This window comes from Onychostoma macrolepis, chromosome 03 (assembly GCF_012432095.1).
Source record: "Onychostoma macrolepis isolate SWU-2019 chromosome 03, ASM1243209v1, whole genome shotgun sequence".
Taxonomy (NCBI): Eukaryota; Metazoa; Chordata; class Actinopteri; order Cypriniformes; family Cyprinidae; genus Onychostoma; species Onychostoma macrolepis.
The window spans coordinates 25,118,302-25,146,285 of NC_081157.1; the positions used below are offsets into that span (position 1 = coordinate 25,118,302).

Genomic DNA, 27,984 nt, shown 5'->3' on the forward strand with positions numbered 1-27,984 from the left:
AATACAATTAATGTTGCAAGTTTTATATCAGTCCAGTAAACTTTTTTTTGTTTGTTTCATTCTTGAGTTGATACAATTGAAGGGTTCAGATGCAAAAGCCTCTAAGTGCCGTTTGACATTTTCTTCTAAAATGAGCATTTTTCTCAGGCTCCTATGTGGTAGGTTCAGTAATTTCACTTTCATGGCAATGGATAGGTTCTTTTCATCGCCATTTAAGTGAAATAACTTAACATAAACATATGGAGCCTGATAAAAATGCTAATTTTAGAAGAAAATTTCAAACGGCACTTAGAGGCTTTAGCATCTGAAATCTTCAGTTGTAGATATTGTTTGAAATAATTAATTTAATTTATATTTTATTATTTTTGTTCCCCTTTTATTCTGCGCCTTGTATGTTTATGTAAGTGAAACGGAGAAAAAAAAATATTTTTTTGCTTTTAAGCAGTAATTTAAGTTTTCCCTGAGTGACGTTACTCCTAATCATCCAATCATCCAATCGGGTCCTGTTTTCTCAGAAAGGCCTGTGACTGAAAAGAGGAAGGTAAGTTTTGCAGCTCTCTGAGTAGAAATGTGTTACTAATAAGTGTAAATTTGAGTTAATACCGATTACAGAAGTGTTATTAATTTATACTTAACTTTTAGTTATAGTATATGCTTTTCTGTGGATAAGGGATATTCCTCCTAGTTTTATTAATGAACATGTTCGTTTGATGTTGCCGCCACGCGCCAATGTTTTATACATTTAAATCTGGTTAATTTCTTTTATAAATACAGCATGATGTGTATTGAATGGGTAGATTTCGGTTTTATATCAAAATGTATGTTTTATAGTCATATTTTGTGACCCAGGCATTTGATCCAGTTGAAGTTACTATCATTGTGGTGCAAGACTTGATTAATATCCTCTCATAACGTTACACCCTCAGCCAGAAGACCACTTCTCTGAGGACGTGCCTGTCCTCTGTTTAAAAACTGCAGATGTGGCATGCCAAAGATCCTGGAATCAGTGGGTCATTTCATTTGCGATGTTGCATGAAGACCGGTACGTATATAAGATAAACTGTACAGTATAGTATACTATTCAATTCAGTTCAAGTTTATTTGTATAGAGCTCTTCACAATACAAATTGTTGCAAAGCAGCTTTACAGGAATTTAAGTTTCTACAGTATATTTATTAGTAGCTTATCAGTGGTGACTATGTCTAGTTGATGTATGTATGGCAGAAATGTTCAGTAAAAATCAGGTAATGACGTAATCAAACAAATCAGATGATGAACACTATTAACAGCAATGATTATATGTTGCAGTCAAACCTATAGCAAAATTTGGTAGTTCTATGTGTTTTTTCAGGGTTGGCTTCATCTGAGGTCCTCTGAGGGGTTGGCATCATCTCTTCTCATGTGTTCGGTCATCTCAGATCTTTTAAGGGTTGGATCCAGACTGAAGCTTGTGTAATTTTCCGTGGCAGAAACAGAGAAACAAACAGAGACATAATTAGCGTAGCTGCTGTTCCAACCAAGCAAAAAATATTTGTTCAACCCAAGCTAAAGAATAATAATGTGCATTTGATCAGATATAACTGCCGTACAAGATTATGCATTATGTGAATGCTTGGCTAAAGAGATGTCTTTAATCTAGATTTAAACAGAGAGAGTGTGTCTGAACCTGAATTTGAATTTGACACAGTAAATCATTCAATACTTTTAGACAAGTCAAGTGTCATGGGTTTTTCAAGTAAAGTGATAGCCTGGTTGAAATCTTATTTAACCGGGAGAGTTCAGAGGGTAGAAATTGATGGGGTTCTCTCTGAGGAAACTTTGGTTACAAATGGAGTCCCTCAGGGAAGTGTTTTAGGCCCTCTTTTGTTTCTTTTATACATAAATGACATGCAAGCAGTTTGTGATTGTAATTTGTTTTTATATGCTGATGATTCTGCTTTATTAATTTCAGACAAGGATGTTGGTAGGATACAAGTGAATTTAGGTAAGGAGCTTTGTAAGGTAAGAGACTGGCTCTCTGAAATAAACTGATATTGCATTTAGGTAAAACGGAATCCATTTTATTTGGGTCTAAAAAATTGAATAAGGTTTCAAGTTGTCTGTTAAAGTGGGAGATTGTTTAATATCAAATAGAACTTCCGTTAATTATCTTGGATGTATCCTTGACAATGATTTAAGTGGTGTAAGCATGGCTATGAAAGTCCTGGTTAAGGTTAATGCTAGAACAAAATTTCTTGCCAGACATGTTAGTTTTCTTGATAAACAGATGATAAAATTACTTGCATCATGTTTAGTGTCATGTCATTTTGAATATGCATGTATTTCTTGGATGTCTGATTTGACTTGTGGTTGGTTGGATAAGTTACAAAAATCTCAGAATAAATTGATAAGGTTAGTTTCAGGGTTTAGTTGTTTTACACATGTGGAGGTTTCCCATTTTAAGTGTCTTGATTGGTTACCTATAGAAAGCGGACTAGAACATATTAAATTAAAAATGGTACATAAGATTGTCAATAATAGAGCTCCTTTATATTTTAATGCACTTTTTTCCAGGGTAAATGAGCAACATTGTTATAAAACTAGGCAAAGTCTTATGGGTATTACATTGTCGTTTTAAAACTATGTATGTCGTTGGTCTTTTAGATATTCTGGGGCACTTTTGTGGAATAAATTACCTCTGGATATTAAGGGTATTTCGACTATGGTTAGTTTTGGTTTAAAAGCTAAAAGTTGGCTCTTAAGTAGAGTGTTTTGTTGATGAATTTGTATTACGTACGTGGTTATTTGTGATTTGTAAATTTTTGTATATGTGGAATTTTATTGTAATTTTTGTATTTATAATGCAGTGCCAGTGTACCTGTTACCGGGAGTGGAGTTTGTGCTTTACATCAAGGACCACAATGGAAACAAGTTTTATTTTAAACTTTATTGTGTTATCCTTGACGAATTGAGTATATTCACTACTTTTTGTCAAATAAACAAACAAACAAACCCTGAACGTTATCAGGAAGTCTATTCCAGAGTTTGAGAGTCAAAGCGAAAAAGCTCTACCTCCTTTAGTGGACTTTGCTATCCTAGGTACTACCAAAAGTCCAGAGATTTGTGACCTTAGGGAGTGGGATGGATTGTAGCGAGATACTACTATTGGTAACATTACTATTTGGGTTTTGCAGTCTTGCTGTTTTGTCAGTGTCCTGCACCCATTTTTTTAATGTTGCAATGTGAAGTGAAGTTAAAATACTTTTGAAATGTTTTTAAAAACATTTCTTGAGTCCCTGTGTTCTGTTCCATTCCATGGCACACTGTCCAGATTTCTTTTTTTTTTTTTTTTTTTTGGTGAAGCAAAATAAACCATCATGTGTGAATACCACTCCAATCAAAAGAAAATGCTCCCTTTTCTTGGCATTCAGCCCGCAACAGATTGAAAGTGCGCAAGGATATTCATATGGCAATCACTTCTGTTAAAACACGTCTTGCTGAAGAAATACAACCACAGAGGTCCCAGTAATAATGAAATGGTATGTAATTTGATACAGTAATATTAACCAAACTGTCCTAATTGTAAGATCTGTTGTTTGCGTTCTGTTAATGAACATCATAATGAGTGACAGCTCTGTCTCTGACTGAGCAGCAAATCTGAACAGCTGGAAAGCGAGACTGAAGGCGGTGACTTATTCATCTGTGCTTGCTGAGCGCTCGTAATATTCCAGATCAGAATTAGAGTCTGACTGTGACAGCCTTGTTGTGAGGGGTAATGAATCAAAAGTTTCAGGCAAGCAGAGCACTCAGGCTCTGAGCCTGAGGGAAAGACCTAATATTCACGCTCTATGACTCCATCTCTCTCTTTTTTTTTCCCAAACCCATTCAAAAGGCATTTTGGTCCAGAGATGTGCACTGGCAAAAATATATGCACATACACAAGCAAACAATCACACTCATACAACCACAAACTCAGTATGAAAATGTGCAGGCCTACCAATCAAACTGTCTTCACATGCAATCCGTGTGTGTGTGTGTGTGTGCGTGCATGTATTTAATAATACAATTAATGTTGCAAGTTTTATATCAGTCCAGTAAACTTTTTTGTTTGTTTGTTTCATTCTTGAGTTGATACAATTGAAGGGTTCAGATGCAAAAGCCTCTAAGTGCCGTTTGACATTTTCTTCTAAAATGAGCATTTTTCTCAGGCTCCTATGTGGTAGGTTCAGTAATTTCACTTTCATGGCAATGGATAGGTTCTTTTCATCGCCATTTAAGTGAAATAACTTAACATAAACATATGGAGCCTGATAAAATGTTAATTTTAGAAGAAAATTTCAAACGGCACTTAGAGGCTTTAGCATCTGAAATCTTCAGTTGTAGATATTGTTTGAAATAATTAATTTAATTTATATTTTATTATTTTTGTTCCCCTTTATTCTGCGCCTTGTATGTTTATGTAAGTGAAACGGAGAAAAAAATATTTTTTGCTTTTAAGCAGTAATTTAAGTTTTCCCTGAGTGACGTTACTCCTAATCATCCAATCATCCAATCGGGTCCTGTTTTCTCAGAAAGGCCTGTGACTGAAAAGAGGAAGGTAAGTTTTGCAGCTCTCTGAGTAGAAATGTGTTACTAATAAGTGTAAATTTGAGTTAATACCGATTACAGAAGTGTTATTAATTTATACTTAACTTTTAGTTATAGTATATGCTTTTCTGTGGATAAGGGATATTCCTCCTAGTTTTATTAATGAACATGTTCGTTTGATGTTGCCGCCTACGCGCCAATGTTTTATACATTTAAATCTGGTTAATTTCTTTTATAAATACAGCATGATGTGTATTGAATGGGTAGATTTCGGTTTTATATCAAAATGTATGTTTTATAGTCATATTTTGTGACCCAGGCATTTGATCCAGTTGAAGTTACTATCATTGTGGTGCAAGACTTGATTAATATCCTCTCATAACGTTACACCCTCAGCCAGAAGACCACTTCTCTGAGGACGTGCCTGTCCTCTGTTTAAAAAACTGCAGATGTGGCATGCCAAAGATCCTGGAATCAGTGGGTCATTTCATTTGCGATGTTGCATGAAGACCGGTACGTATATAAGATAAACTGTACAGTATAGTATACTATTCAATTCAGTTCAAGTTTATTTGTATAGAGCTCTTCACAATACAAATTGTTGCAAAGCAGCTTTACAGGAATTTAAGTTTCTACAGTATATTTATTAGTAGCTTATCAGTGGTGACTATGTCTAGTTGATGTATGTATGGCAGAAATGTTCAGTAAAAATCAGGTAATGACGTAATCAAACAAATCAGATGATGAACACTATTAACAGCAATGATTATATGTTGCAGTCAAACCTATAGCAAAATTTGGTAGTTCTATGTGTTTTTTCAGGGTTGGCTTCATCTGAGGTCCTCTGAGGGGTTGGCATCATCTCTTCTCATGTGTTCGGTCATCTCAGATCTTTTAAGGGTTGGATCCAGACTGAAGCTTGTGTAATTTTCCGTGGCAGAAACAGAGAAACAAACAGAGACATAATTAGCGTAGCTGCTGTTCCAACCAAGCAAAAAATATTTGTTCAACCCAAGCTAAAGAATAATAATGTGCATTTGATCAGATATAACTGCCGTACAAGATTATGCATTATGTGAATGCTTGGCTAAAGAGATGTCTTTAATCTAGATTTAAACAGAGAGAGTGTGTCTGAACCTGAATTTGAATTTGACACAGTAAATCATTCAATACTTTTAGACAAGTCAAGTGTCATGGGTTTTTCAAGTAAAGTGATAGCCTGGTTGAAATCTTATTTAACCGGGAGAGTTCAGAGGGTAGAAATTGATGGGGTTCTCTCTGAGGAAACTTTGGTTACAAATGGAGTCCCTCAGGGAAGTGTTTTAGGCCCTCTTTTGTTTCTTTTATACATAAATGACATGCAAGCAGTTTGTGATTGTAATTTGTTTTTATATGCTGATGATTCTGCTTTATTAATTTCAGACAAGGATGTTGGTAGGATACAAGTGAATTTAGGTAAGGAGCTTTGTAAGGTAAGAGACTGGCTCTCTGAAATAAACTGATATTGCATTTAGGTAAAACGGAATCCATTTTATTTGGGTCTAAAAAAAAATTGAATAAGGTTTCGAAGTTGTCTGTTAAAGTGGGAGATTGTTTAATATCAAATAGAACTTCCGTTAATTATCTTGGATGTATCCTTGACAATGATTTAAGTGGTGTAAGCATGGCTATGAAAGTCCTGGTTAAGGTTAATGCTAGAACAAAATTTCTTGCCAGACATGTTAGTTTTCTTGATAAACAGATGATAAAATTACTTGCATCATGTTTAGTGTCATGTCATTTTGAATATGCATGTATTTCTTGGATGTCTGATTTGACTTGTGGTTGGTTGGATAAGTTACAAAAATCTCAGAATAAATTGATAAGGTTAGTTTCAGGGTTTAGTTGTTTTACACATGTGGAGGTTTCCCATTTTAAGTGTCTTGATTGGTTACCTATAGAAAGCGGACTAGAACATATTAAATTAAAAATGGTACATAAGATTGTCAATAATAGAGCTCCTTTATATTTTAATGCACTTTTTTCCAGGGTAAATGAGCAACATTGTTATAAAACTAGGCAAAGTCTTATGGGTATTACATTGTCGTTTTAAAACTATGTATGTCGTTGGTCTTTTAGATATTCTGGGGCACTTTTGTGGAATAAATTACCTCTGGATATTAAGGGTATTTCGACTATGGTTAGTTTTGGTTTAAAAGCTAAAAGTTGGCTCTTAAGTAGAGTGTTTTGTTGATGAATTTGTATTACGTACGTGGTTATTTGTGATTTGTAAATTTTTGTATATGTGGAATTTTATTGTAATTTTTGTATTTATAATGCAGTGCCAGTGTACCTGTTACCGGGAGTGGAGTTTGTGCTTTACATCAAGGACCACAATGGAAACAAGTTTTATTTTAAACTTTATTGTGTTATCCTTGACGAATTGAGTATATTCACTACTTTTTTGTCAAATAAACAAACAAACAAACCCTGAACGTTATCAGGAAGTCTATTCCAGAGTTTGAGAGTCAAACGCGAAAAAGCTCTACCTCCTTTAGTGGACTTTGCTATCCTAGGTACTACCAAAAGTCCAGAGATTTGTGACCTTAGGGAGTGGGATGGATTGTAGCGAGATACTACTATTGGTAACATTACTATTTGGGTTTTGCAGTCTTGCTGTTTTGTCAGTGTCCTGCACCCATTTTTTTAATGTTGCAATGTGAAGTGAAGTTAAAAATACTTTTGAAATGTTTTTAAAAACATTTCTTGAGTCCCTGTGTTCTGTTCCATTCCATGGCACACTGTCCAGATTTCTTTTTTTTTTTTTTTTTTTTTTTGGTGAAGCAAAATAAACCATCATGTGTGAATACCACTCCAATCAAAAGAAAATGCTCCCTTTTCTTGGCATTCAGCCCGCAACAGATTGAAAGTGCGCAAGGATATTCATATGGCAATCACTTCTGTTAAAACACGTCTTGCTGAAGAAATACAACCACAGAGGTCCCAGTAATAATGAAATGGTATGTAATTTGATACAGTAATATTAACCAAACTGTCCATAGATGCTGGGTCCCCTGAGAAAATGTTTGGTAGCTAGTGACTTAAACTAGAACTTAAGAGTAATGATTCATGTTGCCACACAAATGTCATACACACAAGCATAGAAATGTGTGGAAAAATAAAGGATTATTTTTGCAAAAACATCATTCTACAATAGTAGGCCGGTGATAGAGGGGGCCCACCGAGGGGGGAATGTGATTTCTAACAAGGGAGACAACCCAAGGAACACGTTTTCTAAGTAAATATGCTTAAACACTTTAAATAAAATTAAAATGCTGACCTAAGGTATAATGGGCCTCATTCATGAAACACGAGCAGAACGAATTTTTGTGTAAATCGTTCGTGAAGCTGTTTTTACGTAAACTTTCGAATTCATGAAAACGTTCGTATTTTCAAAATGTTAGTTGGTACAAAAGAAATGTCCCTCTACTAGGTGTAAACTGATGACTCTGAATTTTGATGCACTGCCATGATAATATTTTACAAGTTTGTTTCCTCAGTTTTTATTAAAAAAATTTTGTAGCTGAGAGTTGCTAAACTGTTTCGCTTTGGGTAAAACGCAGCGCTTGTCACTGTCACTTTTTACCCAGCCGTTCAATTAATGGAGGAGGGGTGGGACAAATACTACACCGTCCAATCATCCTACTTGGACAACAATTGAACAATAATAGAGAAGTTAATATTGCTGGGTTACTGCATTTTTATATTCAGTGATATTCTTCAAAATGAGATGCTAATAATACATTACTGCTGTGGATATTCCTCAGCTGGAAAAACGCTGTGTCACCAAAGCATTCTCAAGTGCCACCAGCTGGCCGTTTTCAGAAGAGCGCCTGACATTTTTCAGCTGGCTAAAAACACTTTGGTTGACACACGTTATCGAATATTTATTGTTAGGCATATGGCCTATTAGTCTTTTTTGCATTTATGCAATATACTGGAGCCAAACCTGAGAAAGTAGACCAGAATATTCCACTGAGTTCCTGGACACGCAATTAAAAGAAATACATTTTAATTGGTTCTCCTATTTTGCCAATCTGGGCCTGTCATGGGCAAATCCTTCAAGGTTTCCTAGAAAGCATGTCAGAGTCAGGTCATCTAACCACTGGGTGCCTCGGTGTTTAGTACTTAGCTCCTTCCTCTTCCAAATATACAGGTACGTCTAAAACTGGGGCTGGGCAAAAAAATTATTTTTTCGATTAATCTTTTTTTTTTTTTTAATGATGTTGATTCAATATGGATCCTCGAAAGCCGCGAATCGATCTTTTCCGGTATTTATTTCAGCACATTTAAAACAAGATCTGATTAATGTGATTCTTATCATTAGTCTTCTCCACTAGATGTCACCCTTATTTACCTTGCGCGATGTTACAATAGAAAGCCTGTCATTCATTTAGTGCTTATCATGGCGGAGATACTGTTGATGAGAACCGAGAACCAAGAACAAAGCCATACGCGTGATTCGTAATGCTGAGGTGAAATGCTATAGTAATACTATAAATCTGTGGAAGCATTTGGTATCACGCATAAGGCACAATGATTTCCACAATGAATGAATGAATGAATGGCGGATGGCACGACGCACTGTTTTGTTTACAACACACATACTAAAGCGCAGACAATGCTCGCGGTGTTTTCATCTTCTGCCGTCTCACTATATGATGATATTAACTAGGGGTGGGCGATATGACCAAAATCTTATATCACGATAACGATATATATCACGATATAGTAATTTATTTAAAGAAAAATATTTCAAAAAGGTTTTTATGATATTAAAATCTTTGATACCATAGAATTTTCATAATCCTTGTCACCAATGTCAATATCAAACTAATACAAGCCTAAAAATATTTAAAAAAAAACAAAAAAAAAACAAGCTCACTGAAAATAAATAAACAGTCAGTGATGAAATAAGTATAAGAAACTAATTGCAAGCAATAGGACAAAAAACTACAATAAATAAGAAACGCTACATACATTGTGTAAATTAATTAGTCAAGTCAAGTCACCTTTATTTATATAGCGCTTTTAACAATACAGATTGTGTCAAAGCACTTAATAGTATCAAATTGGAGGATAGAGTGTCAGTAATGTATAATGATAAGATTAAACACTCAATTTTCAGTTAAAGGCATTTCATTATTGAATTCAGAGATGTCATTGTCTAGCTCAGTTTAGTTTAAATAGTATCTGTGCAATCAAATCAGCGATAATCGCTAGAAATTAAGTGTCCCCAACTGAGCAAGCCAGAGGCGACAGCGGCAAGGAACCAAAACTCCCTCTGTGACAGAATGGAGAAAAAAAACCTTGGGAGAAACCAGGCTCAGTCGGGGGGGCCAGTTCTCCTCTGACCAGACGAAACCCGCAGTTCAAAAGTTTATATTTCTATTTTTTATTTTGTTGCAATTTCTAACAATAATAGTATTATGTAGTTAGGTATTTTATTGTATTTTTAGTTATTTTGTTATATTTTTAGTTTTATTGTATTTAATCGAGGTCTTCACTGGGGATATGTCTCTGGGGGTCATCTGGGTGTCCTGGTCTCCACTGACGATCAGGGCTGTAGACATCATCTCTTGGTGCTGATCCACCATCTGATCGGATATGGACTGAGAAACAGAATAGGAAAGAAACAGACAAATATTAGTAGATGCCATTCTACTTACGATGTAACGAGTACATCGGGTGTTATGGGGAGTGTTCCCGGTTACGGTTGATCTAATTAATGCAGCCTAACAATCCTTTAACGGATTTGAATAATAGAAGCGTATTAGTGTGCTATGTGTACGCCAGGCTAAAGAGATGGGTCTTTAATCTAGATTTAAACTGACAGAGTGTGTCTGCCTCCCGAACAGTGTTAGGTAGATTGTTCCAGAGTTTGGGTGCTAAATAGGAATAGGATCTGCCACCCGCAGTCGATTTTGATATTCTAGGTATTATCAAACGGCCAGAGTTTTGAGAACGCATTGGACATGGAGGACTATAATGTGATAAGAGCTCGCTCAAGTATTGAGGAGCTAAACCATTCAGGGCTTTATAAGTAATTAACAAGATTTAAAAATCTATCCGATGTTTGATAGGGAGCCAGTGCAGTGTTGACAGAACCGGGCTAATATGGTCATATTTCCTGGTTCTAGTAAGGACTCTAGCTGCTGCATTTTGGACCAACTGTAGTTTGTTGATCAAGCGTGCAGAACAACCACCCAATAAAGCATTACAATAGTCTAACCTTGAGGTCATAAACGCATGAATTAACATTTCTGCATTTGACGTTGAGAGCATTGGTTGCAACTTAGATATGCTTTTGAGATGAAAAAACGCAGTTTTACAGATGCTAGAAACATGGCTTTCAAATGAAAGATTGCTATCAAACAGCACACCTAGGTTCCTGACTGATGAAGAAGAATTGACAGAGCAGCCATCAAGTGTTAGATAATGTTCTAAGTTATTACATGTGGGGTTTTTAGGTCCGATAATTAACACCTCTGTTTTTTCAGAATTTATCAGTAAAAAATTACTCGTCATCCAGTTTTTTTTATCGACTATGCATTCCGTTAGTTTCTCAATTTGGTGTGTTTCACCGGGCCGCGAAGAAATATAGAGCCGAGTATCATCAGCATAACAGTGAAAGCTAACACCATGTCTCATGATAATATCGCCCAAGGGTAACATGTAAAGCGTGAAAAGAAACGGCCCTAGTACTGAGCCTTGAGGTACTCCATACTGCACTTGTGATTGATATGATACCTCTTCATTCACTGCTACGAACTGATGGCGGTCAGATAAGTATGATTTGAACCATGCTAAGGTGCTTCCACTAATGCCAACAAAGTTTTCTAGTCTATTCAAAAGAATGTTGTGGTCGATAGTGTCGAACGCAGCGCTAAGATCCAGTAGAACTAATAAAGAGATACAACCACGATCAGATGATAGAAGCAGGTCATTTGTAACTCTAATGAGAGCAGTCTCAGTACTATGATACGATCTAAATCCTGACTGGAATTCCTCACAGATATCATTTTCTCTAGGAAGGAATATAATTGTGAGGATACTACCTTTCTAGTATCTTTGACAGAAAAGGAGATTTGAGATCGGTCTGTAATTAACTAGATCTTTGGGGTCAAGTTGTGGTTTTTAATGAGAGGCTTAATAACAGCCAATTTGAAGGTTTTGGGGACATATCCTAATGACAATGATGAATTAATAATAGCCAAAAGAGGATCTATGACTTCTGGAAGCAGCTTTTAGTAGTTTAGATGGAATCGGGTCTAACATACATGTTGTTGGTTTAGATGATTTAACAAGTTTATACAATTCTTCCTCTCCCACAGTAGAGAATGAATGGAATTGTTCCTCAGGGATCTATAGTGCGCTATCTGATGCGATACTGTAGCTGACGGCTGCAAGGATACAATTTTATCTCTGATAGTATCGATCTTGGAAGTGAAGTAGTTCATAAAGGCATTGCTGCTATGCTCTTGGGAAATGCCAACACCTGTTGATGCTTGATTTTTCGTTAAATTTAGTCACTGTATTGAATAAATACAGAGGGTTATGTTTGTTTTCTTCTAGCAGAGACCAAAAGTAATCAGATCTAGCAGTTTTAATGCTTTTCTGTAGGATAGGGTACTTTCCGCCAAGCTAAACGAAATACCTCTAATTTAGTTTTCCTCCAGCTGCGCTCCATTTTCCGGGCTGCTCTCTTTAGGGCGCGGTGTGCTCATTATACCACGGTGTTGGACTCTTATCCTTAATCTTCCTTAAGCGTAAAGAAGCAACCGCATCTAAAGTGCTAGAAAAGAGAGAGTCCATAGTTCCTGTTACATCATCAAGTTGTTCTGAGCTATTGGATATGCTGAGGAACTGAGATAAGTCAGGAAGATTATTTATAAAGCAGTCTTTTGTGGTAGAGGTAATGGTTCTACCATATTTGTAACAAGAGTTGGCTTTACAGCTTTAGCTATATGGAATATACAGGAGACTAGATAATGATCTGAGATATCATCGCTCTGCTGCAAAATTTCAATGCCACTGACATCAATTCCATGTGACAGTATTAAATCTAGAGTATGATTTCGACAATGAGTAGGTCCTGACACGTGTTGTTTAACACCAATTGAGTTTAGAATGTCTATAAATGCTGATCCCAACGAATCTCTTTCATTATCAACATGGATATTAAAATCACCAACGATTAGGACTTTATCTGCAGTCAGCACTAACTCCGATAGAAGATCAGAAAATTCTTTAATAAAGTCTGTATGGTGCCCTGGTGGCCTGTATACAGTAGCCAGTACAAACATCACAGGGATTTATCATTAACACTTGTTTCTTTGGATAACGTTATATGAAGCACCATTACTTGAACGAATTATACTTGAAACCCAACCTCTGAGAGATACTGAAAATATTGCTATAAATTGCAGCAACACCTCCCCCTTTACCTTTTGGACGCGGTTCATGTTTGTAACAGTAATCTTGGGGTGTAGACTCGTTTAAAGTAATGTAATCATCTTGTTTTAGCCAGGTTTCTGTCAGACAAAGCACATCTAGTTTATGGTCAGTGAACATATCATTTACAAAAAGTGCTTTTGAAGAAAGGGATCTAATATTCAATAAGCCAAGCTTTATCATGTGTTTATCTGTATTATATCGTTTTTTATTTGTTGAACATCAATTAAATTGTTACTATTACTTTGGTTTGGATGTTTTCTGTATTTTCTAGTTCGGGGAACAGACACAGTCTCTATAGAGTGATATCTAGGTGAAAAAGTTTCTATGTGCTGAGAGTTAACTGACTTCTGTGACATGAGGCGGCTAGCAGACAGTCGGTTTAGCCACTCTGTCTGCTTCCTGACCTGGGCTCCAGTTAGTCAAGTACGAACTCTAAGACTATGTGCCATATTTCTAGAGAGCAGAGCGGCACCACCCCAGGAGGGATGAACACCATCTCTTTTCAACAGGTCAGGTCTGCCCCAAAAATTCTTCCAATTGTCTATAAAGCCCATGTTATTTTGTGGGCACCACTTAGACATCCAGCCATTGAGTGAGGACAGTCTGCTATGAATCTCATCACCCCGGTAAGCAGGGAGCGGACCAGAGCATATTACAGTGTCTGACATCGTACTTGCAAGTTCACACACCACTTTAACATTATTTTTAGTGATCTCCGACTGGCGAAGTCGAACATCATTAGCGCCGACGTGGATAACAATCTTACTGAATTTACGTTTAGCATTAGTCAGCACTTTTAAATTTGCCAAGATGTCAGGCGCTCTGGCTCCTGGTAAACAATGGACTATGGTGGCTGGTGTCTCTATTTTCACATTCCGTACAATAGAATCGCCAATAACTAGAGCACTTTCATCAGGTTTCTCAGTGGGTGCGTCACCGAGTGGGGAGAACCTGTTTGATGATTTGATCGGAACGGAAGAGTGGTGTTTTGACCCGCGACTAGGCCGCCTCACTGTCACCCAGTTGCCCTGCTGCACGGGCTCAACCGAAACCGAACAATGTACAGGACTCCCTGAGCTAGTCGCATCCAAAGCAGTATCTACAGCCCTCACATTCTTACTATCCTCAACTAAAGTTTGGATGCATGTCTCTAGTTCTAAAACCTTCTCTGTCAGCCTAACTATTTCCCTGCATTTTTCACATGTGAATCCCTCGCTGCTGACAGAGACAGATAAACTATACATGTGGCAAACAGTGCAAACAACAATAGCAGGAGAAGAAGCTATTACTCACCGTGATTGATGAATGATACCACCTTAACTTGCCACTGTTGTTTGATGAGCTCGTGAAAAAGAGGAAAAAAAAAATAAATAAAAAAAAATAAAATAATAATAGGCGCGAATAGAAACGCAAATGGAACCGCGAGTGACAAGCTAACGGGCTAACACAGTGAATTAGTCTTCACTGTGTTAATTATATCTATCTATCTATGATAGATATAATTAACACGTGTATTATGTATAGATTCTATACATACATATATATATATATATTAGTATTATTATTTCTTCTTATTAAAGTTACAAAAGTGATTTAGTCAAGAGCAGTGAGAGATTTTCTAGCAATGTGCTATGATTAATATGAATGGCAGACAGAACGAATATTGACAGCTTCCTTTTAAGACCAAGTCCGGATCCAGTATACTGTTACATATGCTTTTCTCTTTAGCCATTTCTCTCTCTTAAGACCTAAATCTTTATGAGGAAAAATTACTCGTCATCCAGTTTTTTTATCGACTATGCATTCCGTTAGTTTCTCAATTTGGTGTGTTTCACCGGGCCGCGAAGAAATATAGAGCCGAGTATCATCAGCATAACAGTGAAAGCTAACACCATGTCTCATGATAATATCGCCCAAGGGTAACATGTAAAGCGTGAAAAGAAACGGCCCTAGTACTGAGCCTTGAGGTACTCCATACTGCACTTGTGATTGATATGATACCTCTTCATTCACTGCTACGAACTGATGGCGGTCAGATAAGTATGATTTGAACCATGCTAAGGTGCTTCCACTAATGCCAACAAAGTTTTCTAGTCTATTCAAAAGAATGTTGTGGTCGATAGTGTCGAACGCAGCGCTAAGATCCAGTAGAACTAATAAAGAGATACAACCACGATCAGATGATAGAAGCAGGTCATTTGTAACTCTAATGAGAGCAGTCTCAGTACTATGATACGATCTAAATCCTGACTGGAATTCCTCACAGATATCATTTTCTCTAGGAAGGAATATAATTGTGAGGATACTACCTTTTCTAGTATCTTTGACAGGAAAGGGAGATTTGAGATCGGTCTGTAATTAACTAGATCTTTGGGGTCAAGTTGTGGTTTTTTAATGAGAGGCTTAATAACAGCCAATTTGAAGGTTTTTTGATGTTCTTTATTTCGTCCATCCGATATATATCGTCATATCGCACAGCCCTAATACTAACACACTGCTGCTCTGAGAGTCATGTCATTAGCATTTAACAGTTTAATTTGAGAAAACTACCATCATATCACATGATACACAGCAGCTCACGGCAACCTGTCAAAATAAAAGTTTAGTTTAACGTTTAGAGCGGTCTTAAGACTCAATGCTACTACTACTAATAAATATTAATAAATCTTTATTTTATTTTTTTTTTTAAAACTTGCCTCAGTTTAGGATTAGGCCTATGATTGTTATTTTAGGAAAAACAAAGCATATTATTTTTATAGTTTCATTCCATTAACATTTCTGGAATGTATTAATTCTTTTTCTAATGAAGTATTTTTTGTTATACATCTGGCATATAAACTAAATCTAATGAATAGGTTTATGAAACATAACAAACCCAGCACAGCTGATGAATGCAAAATAAATTAAAATGTGAGAAGAAAATGGTACTGTTATTGTCCTTTTGAATTATGATTCCAGACATCATCTTTTATTCTCAAAATTACCAAAATAATCAATAATGGAATCATTACGCAACTAGAATTAGAGCCAATAACGTGAAATTCCTTACAATTAAATAACTACTAATGTGTTCTAAATTAACTTTAATATATTGTGTATATTTTCTTCACTTGCTTTTGTAGAGTTATTTAACATCTAACGAATGATTAATAATTAATAAATGTAAATCCATCAGAAACTTAACTTGCAACGAGTCTTTAATTATGCAAACTGAAAAACATCCCAGAGCTATTATATTTTTTTATTGTGCGACTTAATGATTTTTGCATTAAGCAACCGTGCATTATCACTTATCTATTATCTAAATGAAAGTGCAACAATAAACTTGTTTGAACATTAAAAGTTTCTGAAAGTCATTTGACAATTGTTTTTTTGTTTTTGTTTTTTTGTTTATGCAGAGAGAAATACACTAAGAGAGCTGTGAATGAACATACAGGTTAATTCCACATGGGCTATTTGCGTCACTTTAAACTATCAGTGTGTTGCTTGTGATTGAGATTACTCGCACTGACCAGCAGTACAGGACTCCATGTGTGTTCAAACCTACACTCAGCCTCCTAACTTTGTGCTATTTTAGGAAGCTGTGTACCTCAGTTTCTGATTTCATTTACTTAAGGAATCTGTGGTTAAAATAATGCAACAAATTATGCTTATTCGTGTATTCTGTAGTCTCAATGACAATACAGGCAACATAAAAAATGTAATTAGACAATGCCTGCTGAACAGAAAAAGATCCAGTCCAACATTAATGTGCTTTTCAGGGTTAAGAAAAATTAGGAATTTAGAAACTGGCTCCTTTGAATTGAATTAAAATGTATACAGTGAAGTACAGAAATACATTGAATAAAACAATATCCTTGGACACAATAGAGGAGCTTTAATGATTTATGAAAGTATTATAGTATATTTTAAATTGTCCTAAGTCTTAAGAAAATTTGCATATGTATTCATTAAGTCATACCCCCCATAAATTCACCTCTGAATTGAGATCTGAACTTAGATTTCAGGACATTAAGAGGGCCTTCACACTAGCATTTTTGGTGTGCATTTTTGGTTTGTTTGACATCAGAGTTTGGTTCACTTGGATAATGTGAATGCTGGTTTCTGAACTTGTGCGCACCCGCAAATTGTACCTAAGTCCGCCAAAAAAGTGTTGTCTGGGGTACGGTTCATGCAAACACCAGCACAGTTCACTTCTGATGTGAACGCAACCATACTAAATCACAGAAGTGAGCCGTTATTAATGACGTACCGTATAAATTGGTCCAATTGCGTATTCATGTTTACTCTCTTGCTTTCCTGATAAGTGTGACTGACACGCAGCAAACATCTCATTTCTGTTTACTAAAATTGATTCCCACGTTCTTTGGACCCTTTACATTACAGTTGTAACAAATGGACGCATGCGCCATTCTGTGTTGGTGCTTTGGAAATAAATCTAAAATATGAAGTAGAAAAATGAAGCAAGCATCCATTCGTTTTGCTATCTTCTGCCTAGCCATTACCTAGCAACTGGGTTAAACATCTGCAACTCTGATGTTCCATAGCTCGGAACCAAAAATGACCGTGTGAACACAGTTTAGTGGGGGAGGGGGAGGGGAGATCAATCAAATTTGAGTTCGGACTAAGCAATCAAACAAAGTGTCAAAGCACCCTAAGATTATTGGCAATCCTTGGGGTCTTGCTGGTAAACAAATCTTCTCCCAAGTCACAGGTGTCTTGCAGACTCCATCAAATTTTCTTCCAGGCTTTCACTTTTCATTTTTGATAATGTCCCGTGTTTGGCTTACAGCAAACTTCCCATTTAGTCTGATGGCCGAAACACCTTAATTTTAGTCTAATCAGACAATAATCCATCTGGCTTCAGAGTCTCCCACATGCCTCCTCACAAACTGTAGCCAAGATTTTTTTCTAACAGTGGCTGTTTCTTTGCCACCCTCCATAAAGCTGTGAATTACCCCGTCAACAGTCTCTCTAGTTCTAGCCACAAATGTCATTGGTCTCTTGATGTCTTGCCTCAATAGTCTCCTTCTTGGACAATCACTTGAGGACATCAGGTCACAGCTGAGTGATCATCTTAGTATTGATTTTACTGTACTCTAAGGGATGTACAATGGACTAGAAATGTTTTTATTTATTCTCTGTTTTTTTCAACAATGCTCCAGAAGTTGTACCTTACAGAGCTTTATTTATAGTACAATCGATTGAAACCTCTATGATTCTGTCACCAGCTAGGTCAAATTTTGTGTGTACCAAAACAGGTCTTAGTATTATGTTTACATATGGCCATCAACTTGAGTCATTTTGCTAACGACATACCTTCTCTCTTCACAACTCTACCCTCAAGAAACTCAAAATCAGTTAACCAAAGTTTGCAAAATAATTAATTAGCAGAGAATTTATGATTGGCTGAAATAAGTAGAAAGCCATCCAAAGATCCATCCATCTTCCAAACTGCTTATTCTATATAAGGTTGCAGGGATGTTGGTACCTATCCCAGTGTCTCAGCTCATAGGTTGGGCAACACCCTGGATCAGGGGTGTCCAAACCTGTTCCTGGAGGGACAACGTCTTTTAGAGTTTAGCTCCAACCAGCTTCAATACACTTGCCTGGAAGTTTCTAGTAAGTCTGAAGCCCTTGATTAGCTGGTTCAGGTGTGTTTAATTAGGGTTGGAGCTAAACCCTGCAGGACAGTGGCCCTCCAGGAACGGGCCTGTACCATGAAGTCAGTTTAGCTGGCTAACCAGGTAAGTTTCAGTTTAGTTTGCGCCAACTCTGGGTATTAGGTACCATGAAAGTGGTTTGGCTTTTAGCAGTGTTCATCGCCATAGTAACTTACGCTCCACAGCTAACCTGCTCCGGGGCAGGTTATGTTCTGGTTTAGAGATCTCAAACCGAAATTTGACGAATCAGCTTCAAGCAAAGTGACACATCTTTGACACAATAAAGCCACTCCTCCAGTTTCTCTTACTCCAAATTAAAGGACGCTACATAGTAAACATTTTTAAATATAAAATCACCCGTTTTTTTTTTTTTTTAGATTATTTTTTATAATTATTTTATATTATTTATATAATTATTATAACCTTAATCCATTACACAAGCCAGTTTAGTTTAATAGTAATTATTAAGCTTTCATTTAAAATCAGTGTAAACATATAGATAATATGCAATATAAATAAGTTTTAGAATCAGTAGCTTTAAACATGACTACATATGAGCTTAGATTAAGTGTTTTTATACCTATAAATATGATCAACTCTATAAACTAACTTTACAACATTTACTTGCACTTATATGGTAAGATGTTTTCTTTAAGTTTTCCTCTTTCATGGGTAGATCGTTTCATGATCATGCTGTGTAAATGTGTTTAAATTCTTCATATTGTTCAATCTTTTAATCTTCGCACTGACTCTCTCACTAGAAGTGAATCATAGTTTTAAGGCATGTGATTGGCTGCTCATTACTGATGTCACACTTTCATGTGCACGCGCTCCATTAACTCAGGATCAAGCCTGAGCTGACAGAGAAAGTTGATGATCAGCTTCAGGGTACCAACAAAGCCGGATTGGACTGGTTTGGTTTTGTCAACTCAAAACTAATCCTGTAACCCTGAGTTTGTTCAGCCACCATCATGGTACAGGCCCAGGTTTGGACCCCTGCCCTGGATGGATGGTCAGGAAACACCAGGATGAAACCACAATTCACTGTGGTTTTTAGCTAAAATGATCATGAAAACACTCAATTTTATTCCTGGCATGGTTTTCCAATGAGCCTATGTTGATACTTGTTGTGAATAAATAAATAAAGCTGACAGCTTTCTAATGTTGGACAGCCCCTGAGAGAGAGGGAGAAAAAGTTAAAATTATAATAAAGATGCTTAGTGTCTAGTGAAGTGGTGAATAAAGCAGGACTTTTGGAAACTAAATGGTTAACACTTCATGTTTGATTACATGAGACAAAATGAGCATTAGTGGATGTGAACACAGAGAGCCAGAGTGTTGTAATGCCCTCCGGATGACAAAATTCAACAAAATAGGGGTAAAATAATTTAGATGTTCATTCAGATGTATTCTTGTGAATGTTTTTGGATATTAAATTAATTTCAAGAGCTCCGGAACAGCATTATTAAAAGGAAATTCACAATCTGTTTTAAAAGCATAGCAGTCTAGCCGTAATCTCACTGGGAAAGAGAGGGAATTGTTGAATATGTCATCTCATTATATTCAGAACAATAACCTGAAATTCAGAGACATTTCATAGCAATAATGGATATAAGAATAGCACATAATAAACCATGAGTCAATTCACTTGTCAGAATTGTTCAGCAAAATGCACTCAGTGCTTGTGCTCAAAGCAGGGTCAACAGACGTTCAAAGCAAGCAACTTCCTTAAGTCTTTGATGCTTCAGCACTTTCGGAAATTGGAAATTAAATGTGCTGTAAGCATTTTTTTGCAATGTAATGCATACAGTAAAATGTCCCTTCAACTGGACGTATATGTCCTCACGTTACACATGTAAAACCAGCAAAAACAAATAAAAAATAAATAAAAAAAGCGTGACCCATGATTAAAAAAATTAAAATGAATTTGTGAATATTCGTAAACACTCATTCTATTCTCATTCAAAAGAAAAATTAAATCATGAGATCGTAGCTGTTATGTTTATTCAGTACCTCTTATACAACTGCCCTCTTTCACGCATGCATTTAGAGAATTTATTTGGTGTCTCAGACAACAAGATGAGAGCCTTATGCTTCTAAAAAACATTGCACTCTTGTTTCTGAATGATAATTTAGTTTATTTATCCAGAGAATTTGGGGAAATGAAGTAAAAGAAGCAGCTGCTGCTGCTACAAAAGAAAGGATCCTCCAACTCAAAGTTGGAATTTCCAACTTCCTACTTGAAAAAGAGCCAGAGAATACCATGCAGAGGTTTTCAACTTGGAGACTCATGTGGAAAACTGAAACTCCAATTTTGCTGAGATGTGTATTGCACAGTGCTACAATGATCCAAGCCAACCTTTCTTTCACTTACAACAACATCTCTAAACTGCCAGCTAAATATTATAAGATATTTAATATTGAGAATGTTGTGAAGAACATAATTTTGAGATGTTAAGTTCACAGAGGCAGAAAGTAATATTGAAAAATAACAATTTCAGAATTTCCATGGTAGAGTTGTTCAGTGCGTGCCATGGCACCATCATTGCAATTGATGAGATGATTGGCCTACGTGCCAACCCTAAGACGTACACACATTCACACTGTTTTTCTTCCATCTCCTGAGGCTGAGCTGGTCATGGGAGCAGGCAAAAATGCTGCTCAGATGCAATTAATCTTCTCCTGTCTTACATGAGATGTTTTACCTAGAAGCCGAGGAAATTAACCATTGCCATGTAAAATGATTAAATTACACCAGAGGCCTGAAAACAAAAATGTTACACTAAGCTATTCAGTCCTGCTCTCCCTTCTGTTACATAATAGACAGATGACTTTTATTGAATATTTTAATATATGCCTACACATAAAAATATCTTATAATGGCTGACTAAACAATAGACATGCAAACTGATATACATATGTGCTCTGTACACACTACATACTGTTTTGCTCAGCGCAATACATTTGCTCTAAAATTATAATTTTCATTTCTCTGCAAGCTATAGCTGTTTACACTATATATGTACATCATAAACATTAGGGTGACAGAAAAAAATAGTTACAACAGTTCATTTAGCCTTGAGGATGTAACATGGAATTGTGATGCTTTGTAGAATGTCCTTTAAATGCTTCTTTAAAAAAATAATAATCAAATAAATCACTTAATATGTATTATAAAATACAAGATGATTCTGACACCCTTCTCCCCAAGATGACCTGTCTCTATTTACTTTAAGTGAATTCTGGCATCTTACATGCGCACTGTAGCATGTCTAGCATCGGTGATATAAGGATATTACTTGTATTCATAATGTTGTCACGTCCTCTGTCGTGTGTGTCATGTGTTCCCGCCTCTTGTGTCCATATTTGGTCTTGTTCCTGTCCTTGTTAAGTGTGATTATTAGTTAAGTCTTGTCCAGCCGTGTTTCGTCTAATTATCAGTAATTGTCATGTGTATTTAGTTCCTGCCTGTTTAGTTAGATTTCGTCTGGTCTACTCATTATTCCCCGGTGTTCCTGTCTGTGTCGACCTTGCCTTGTCTTGCCCTGTCCTGATGTCCTCATTAAAGACTATTATTTTGAAGTTTATCCTCGTCTGCGTGTTCCTCGTTCCTCCCTGCTGTGTGCACCGTGACAGAAGACCAGACCTATACAGTAAGCGGCGCCCCTTCACCATGTTTTGTTTTCCGTTTTTTAAGTCTTTTATTTTTGTTCCCGTCTGTCTGTCCCGCGGCATGGAAGTCGCCGCTCGTCCTTCCCGCTCTAGCCCACGGAAAGGCCGCTGACTCAAGCCCGCCAGCCGCCGCTGACTCCAATCCAGACCCGGGTCCCCGTGGAGCAAGTCCACACGTGACGGCCAGGAGTGCCGTATTGTCTTGCCCACAGGAACATTTTAATGAAACTTACCTTGTCTTGTCTTGGTCCATGGAGACTCGTTTGCCTCCCTGTCGTGGAAGTGGAGGCGGTTGCTGAGGGACCTTGTGAGGGCCCCTGACGCCCTGTCATGCCCAGAAGAAGCCTCAGCTTCCGAGCTGTTCCTGTGGGCTGTCCTGTCCCTGTCCTGTCCCTGTCTGTTTAGCCCAGGAGGGCTATTCTGTCTTGTCTTGTCCAGTGTGTTTGGCCAGTGTCCGGTTCGTTTAGCCCTGGAGGGAGGGGGGGGGGAAGCTCTGGGTAGGGTGGGCGGGCCGAAGAATGTCCATGGCCACGAAGACCATCTGCCATGGCCGCCTGAGCTCCCTGCTCCGCCATGGCCGCCTGAGCTCCCTGCTCCGCCATGGCCGCCTGAGCACCCTGCTCCGCCATGGCCGCCTGAGCTCCCTGCTCCGCCATGGCCGCCTGAGCTCCCTGCTCCGCCATGGCCGCAAGGACCATCTGCCATCGCCGCCTGAGCTCCCAGCCCTGCCATGGCCTCTGTCTGTTCCGCTCTGGAGGTCCCCGTCCTGTGTTCCTGTTCCTGTCCATGTCTGTCCTAAGGGGCCTCCAGAGTGCCCACCCCCCCTCCCTGGTGGAACTGTTATGGCGCGGGTCGCGCCTTTCGGGAGGGGGGAGTACTGTCACGTCCTCTGTCGTGTGTGTCATGTGTTCCCGCCTCTTGTGTCCATATTTGGTCTTGTTCCTGTCCTTGTCCTTGTTTCTACTGCATGCCATTCAGGTTTAAAAAGTCATAAGAAATTGTGAAAATCATTCAAGATTGTAATATTAGAATACAATAATGTCTTCAGGCATCTTATAACAGGGATAATAGTTAGAGAAAAATGTATTGTCAGCTCTCATCATTCATAAATAATATCAAGAGTGACAGTGTTGATACATCAGCTCAGTCTTTTTGGTTTTTGACCTTAATGGGAGAGTTTAGACATGGCCAGTGGCATTTCTGTGTCTGTTTCTGAGCAGCAGAGGCAGTCAGCTATTCTGAAAGCCTGTGTCAGAGCAGACCTACAGCAGATACAGCAGCACAGAGAGAAAGACCGTTCCAGCTGCTCTCATCGCTTTTACAGTGATGTTCAACACTTTTAGCATTAAAGGTTCATTACGGATTGCAAACTAATACATAATAAATCATGGGTAACTGTTTATCAGTGCATTTCATACTAGTTTAAACAGTTTAATATATCTATAATTTAAGAACAGTGCACTGCACTTATGAATGAATTATGAAATAATGCATGAAAAATTTTATACATTACCTACAGTAGTTACAAAGTATCATCTTATAGAGTTTTGTGTTTCTGTTCTGACTTAATTTCCATTATTATTTAAACATTTTGTTAGAACAAAACTGTGAATAATGTGTGAATAACGTTAGACAAAATATGAATAACTGAATTAAATTTGTTGATTATTATACCAATAGTGCAATGGCATCAATAATGCTTTCAACCCTAAATTCTGTTTGGATAAGATGAAAAATAAACAGCAACACATTTAAATTATCTTTTTGTATTCTGTATTATCATTTATTATCTTTTTAATGCTACTTTATCTTTTTTTACATGTCCTTATTTGTATATTTGTAATAGTTGTATTTTATATATATTTAATTTGTATTTATCTGTACTACTGTTAGTGTTTAGTGTTATCTGTATATGCACCAACGGTCTTAGAGTAGCGCAATTTCAATTCTCGTATGTATGTGCTGTGCATGCGGCAGAATTGACAATAAAGCAGACTTTGACTTGACTTTTTGCTGTTGATGCCATTTAATAGAAGTCATAAGCCACTCAAGGCCTTGATTTGCTGTCATTTTTACTTTGAGCAAAGAGTATAGGCATAATGAGGATCAGAGTGCTTAAAATCCCATATTAAAAGCACTGTAATCACAGCACAGCTTCAGGTGATTAATAGTTTTTACAATGGCAGCAAAAGCAATATGACACTTATTACTAGCTCTGATCTTACATTCTCATTATATATTCTGTGCATTTAAAAATTATGGGCCCTATTTTAATGATCTAAGCACATGGTCTAAAGCGCACGGTGCAGGTGTACTTAGGGCGTGTCCGAATCCACTTTCGCTAGTTTAACGATGGGAAAAATGGTCGGCGCGACCAGGGCATGATCTAAAAGGGTTGTCCCTATTCTCTTAGTGAGTAATGGGTGTGTTTTGGGCATAACGTGCAATAAACCAATCAGAGTCTCATCTCCCATTCCATTTAAGAGCCAGTTGCGCACGCGGTGGAATCTGCAAGCGCAAAGACTGAACGAGTCTCCTGAGAGGAAATGGAGCTGCTCGTGTGTGCAAATAGGTAGACTTATTCTGATACATGCAATGACTATCCATAATGACATGTAGACATTTTTATATTCATGTAGCCTACACAATAATAATCTTTTACACTGTAATCTTTTAATTTTTAATATTTGGCATGTTTGTGTGCAGCTGCACGTCCCTGTGTGTGTAATAAGCAGAGTGTCCGTGCGTTGTGGACCCGCCTATATGCGTATATTACGGTACTAACGCGCTCTTTAAATAACAAAAAAATTGTGTTTTTCTATTTCAGTTGCCTTAAAATAGCAACAAAAATGCGCCTGAACACACTTCGTTTTCAGACCAGCATGCCCATGGGTGAACAAATTGGCGCAAATGCATTTGCTATTTAAACAACGTGGCGCAGGACGTGAAAATGATAACTGCGTCGGGCTGAAACTAGCAAAAGACACTTGCGTTACGCCTGGCACCACATTGCGCCGGGTGTGTGATAGGGCCCGATACATTGTTTTGTTATTCGTAATGCTTCCTGATTAAATGGGTGACCTACATGGGCATGTATGTCTTATGAGAAATGACTTGTGCTAGCATTGAAGCCAATGTTCTCAAAGCAAGCCATACTATGCAGAAAAGGTCTGAGCCTTTATATTGTTAGTAAGGCTATACATATTTGAATGTGTATGATGATGATTAGTATTAATTTTTCTGTCAGATGATAATTAAAGTGTTTGTTTGTGTTTGTGTTCCTGACTGAACTTAATTTGCATTCATTGCAAAATCTTATGTATCTCAACAAATCAGTTGGAAAGTATGCACAAAATACTGTGACTCACTACACGCAGCCTTCTTTATTTTCCTGCAGTCTATTGTTCTCACTTACTGACCATTTGTAGATGGCAGCACCATGAATATCAGCTGTCAGATGAACTCAGCTGATAAAGACTCCATTTGTGGTCTCCCCACCACTGATAACACATTTTATCACAAGAAAAGCTCTAAACAATATTGTTATCTGGAAGCTGGTGTACCGCATTGTGCTATTTATTTCTTGTAGATAAAGGACAACAAATAGAGAGGTTAAAAGTGTAAACTGTATATTACACACACTAAATCTCACCAAGTGTCTGAAATATGCTAAGAGAGCAATCAGTGTTTTTCTCAATCACCTAATTCCCTCACGCCATGTGTCTGCTAATGTGATTGTTTGATGATTAGCTCATTTATCGCTCATGGGACATCAGTGTGATCAATAACTCAGGTCTCCAGCAGTGTGGAAGCATAAATCATTCACTGTAAAAAAATAAATAAAAAGTTGAGAAAACTTAAAAGTTTAAAGGGGTCATATAATGCCATTTTTGTACAAGCTAATATGATTCTTTAGGGTCTAAATTGAAAGTTTGTAATATACTTTAATTAAAAATTCTCATTAGTATTGTAAGAAAACACTCATTTTACCTGGTCAAAAACAGCTCTCTGTTCAGCACACCGTTTTAGTGCGTGTGTTTTAAATGCTAATGAGCTTTGCTCGCCCGCCTCTGTTCTGTGGGGCGTTTTGACACAACACACGTGGAGTGTTGCCTTGACAACAGTTGAGGGTATATTTTGAAGAATGGCAGCGGAGTCTCTGAGGATACTGTGCAACCGTAACGTTTTGTTCATTATAAACGTGGGATTATTAATTATATTGAGAACGTCAGAATAGAAAACATGCATGTACCCTGAATGTAAACATTAGCCACATACATCGTGAAGCGTGCTAGCGATTTGCAAAGATTAATATAAAGGTTAATTAAACGTTACACTCACTTCTTCTGGAGGTTCAGCAGGAACACGAATAGTTGGTACCGATTCTTTTTTCAGGAGCAGCTTCTTAGCAAAACCAGCTTTATACTGACCTTCATTTATAAAGCAGTCTGGTGAAAAATGATTCGCGCAAACATGAAAACATTGACGTTGCTCGTGGGGAATATTCCCTTCAAAAGCGAAACTCAGCCACTGTGTCTTCAGCGGTTCGGACTTAGGAACATCAAAATGACTGCTGTGTTCATTATTGCACCCGAGAACAGAACACCACAATCGCTAGACGCCATTCTGCTCATAGACAGCTCCAGCGTATATCAACAATGACGCGGACTATGATTGACAGCTCGCTCACGAGCAAGGGCGGGTCTGTGTTGAAACACTGCTGTCAATCAACCATCGTGGGAGGGGCGTCCGACCGTGTGACGTCACACGGTCGAACGGCTTGATTTGAGACAGGGTAAAACAAATAAGGAGATTAAAAAAAAAACACTGGATGGATTTTTATCATTTTATGATGGTTGTGTACAGGCACTGCTAACACACATTTCAGTACAATCAACTTGTAAAAGTGCATGTACCATTATATGACCCCTTTAAGCCAACCAGCTTCAGCTGATTTTTGAGTTTACTGTTGTTTTCAGTTTATACAAAAACAAGTTGAGAAAACTCAAAAATCTGCTGAAGCTGGTTGTATTAAGGTATTTTTGGTGCAAAACAACTGAGCGTCCGTGACAGTGGAATTTGTAGTTGTAGAGAATAGCCACACGTGTATCAGTAAATTTGAAGCCACAGACAAAAGTTGCAAACTTGTAGATTTTTTCTCTCTCCTACAAACACAACACAACTGTTACACCTTCTCGAATCCTTCATTGCAGATACTCAAATCCTATTCTACGGATCACAAATCAAGAAATTCGTACGCTCACATGTTTTGCTACTATTGCTGCAGTGAATATGGTGCAAAACACATTCACACACCTGCATCAAAAATGTTGCGGACGAATGTTGTACATCCGCAAATCAGTATGTGAATACTTGCGATGAGATTTGCACACTTGTAGAATGTTTTCTTACATGTATATATATTTTTTTCTTGGATGCTTTTTCTAGCACAAACACAAGTGCATAATGACAACGGCTTGAATCTGCTGTTACAAGTCTTAAATGCTGTTTTTCATCTGCAAATGACAAGTTTCGCGCACTCTCCCTTTTGCACCATATATCTGTGTGACAAATGGAGCAAAAGTGA

The 27,984-nt window shown here is 37.4% G+C and overlaps 2 protein-coding genes and 1 long non-coding RNA gene across 8 annotated transcripts in view; all 3 read left to right on the plus strand.

Moving 5' to 3' along the window:
• Positions 1–969: 969 nt before the first annotated feature.
• LOC131537883 (uncharacterized) lies at positions 970–2,908 on the plus strand. Its single transcript, XR_009270422.1, has 3 exons — positions 970–1,042; positions 1,352–1,984; positions 2,847–2,908. It is a non-coding gene; the product is annotated as an uncharacterized LOC131537883 (long non-coding RNA).
• Positions 2,909–4,556: 1,648 nt separating this feature from the next.
• The window catches only part of LOC131537953 (G-protein coupled receptor 183-like), a 41,076-nt gene continuing 17,648 nt past the window's right edge, over positions 4,557–27,984 (plus strand). For 2 of the 5 annotated variants that reach the window (XM_058771686.1, XM_058771685.1), the window contains exon 1: positions 4,961–5,079. Coding sequence is in view for 2 of the 5 variants with exons in the window: in XM_058771685.1 (XP_058627668.1) it covers positions 5,063–5,079 (17 nt within the window). In the remaining 3 variants the exon portion in view is untranslated. Of the gene's footprint in view, positions 4,577–4,960; positions 5,080–6,000; positions 6,022–27,984 lie in introns of those variants that run through there. The other 3 variants (XM_058771684.1, XM_058771688.1, XM_058771687.1) reach the window with 3 other exon arrangements.
• The window catches only part of LOC131537954 (G-protein coupled receptor 183-A-like), a 56,000-nt gene continuing 32,976 nt past the window's right edge, over positions 4,961–27,984 (plus strand). For both annotated transcript variants that reach the window (XM_058771690.1, XM_058771689.1), the window contains exon 1: positions 4,961–5,079. Coding sequence is in view for 1 of the 2 variants with exons in the window: in XM_058771689.1 (XP_058627672.1) it covers positions 5,063–5,079 (17 nt within the window). In the remaining variant the exon portion in view is untranslated. The remainder of the gene's footprint in view (positions 5,080–27,984) is intronic.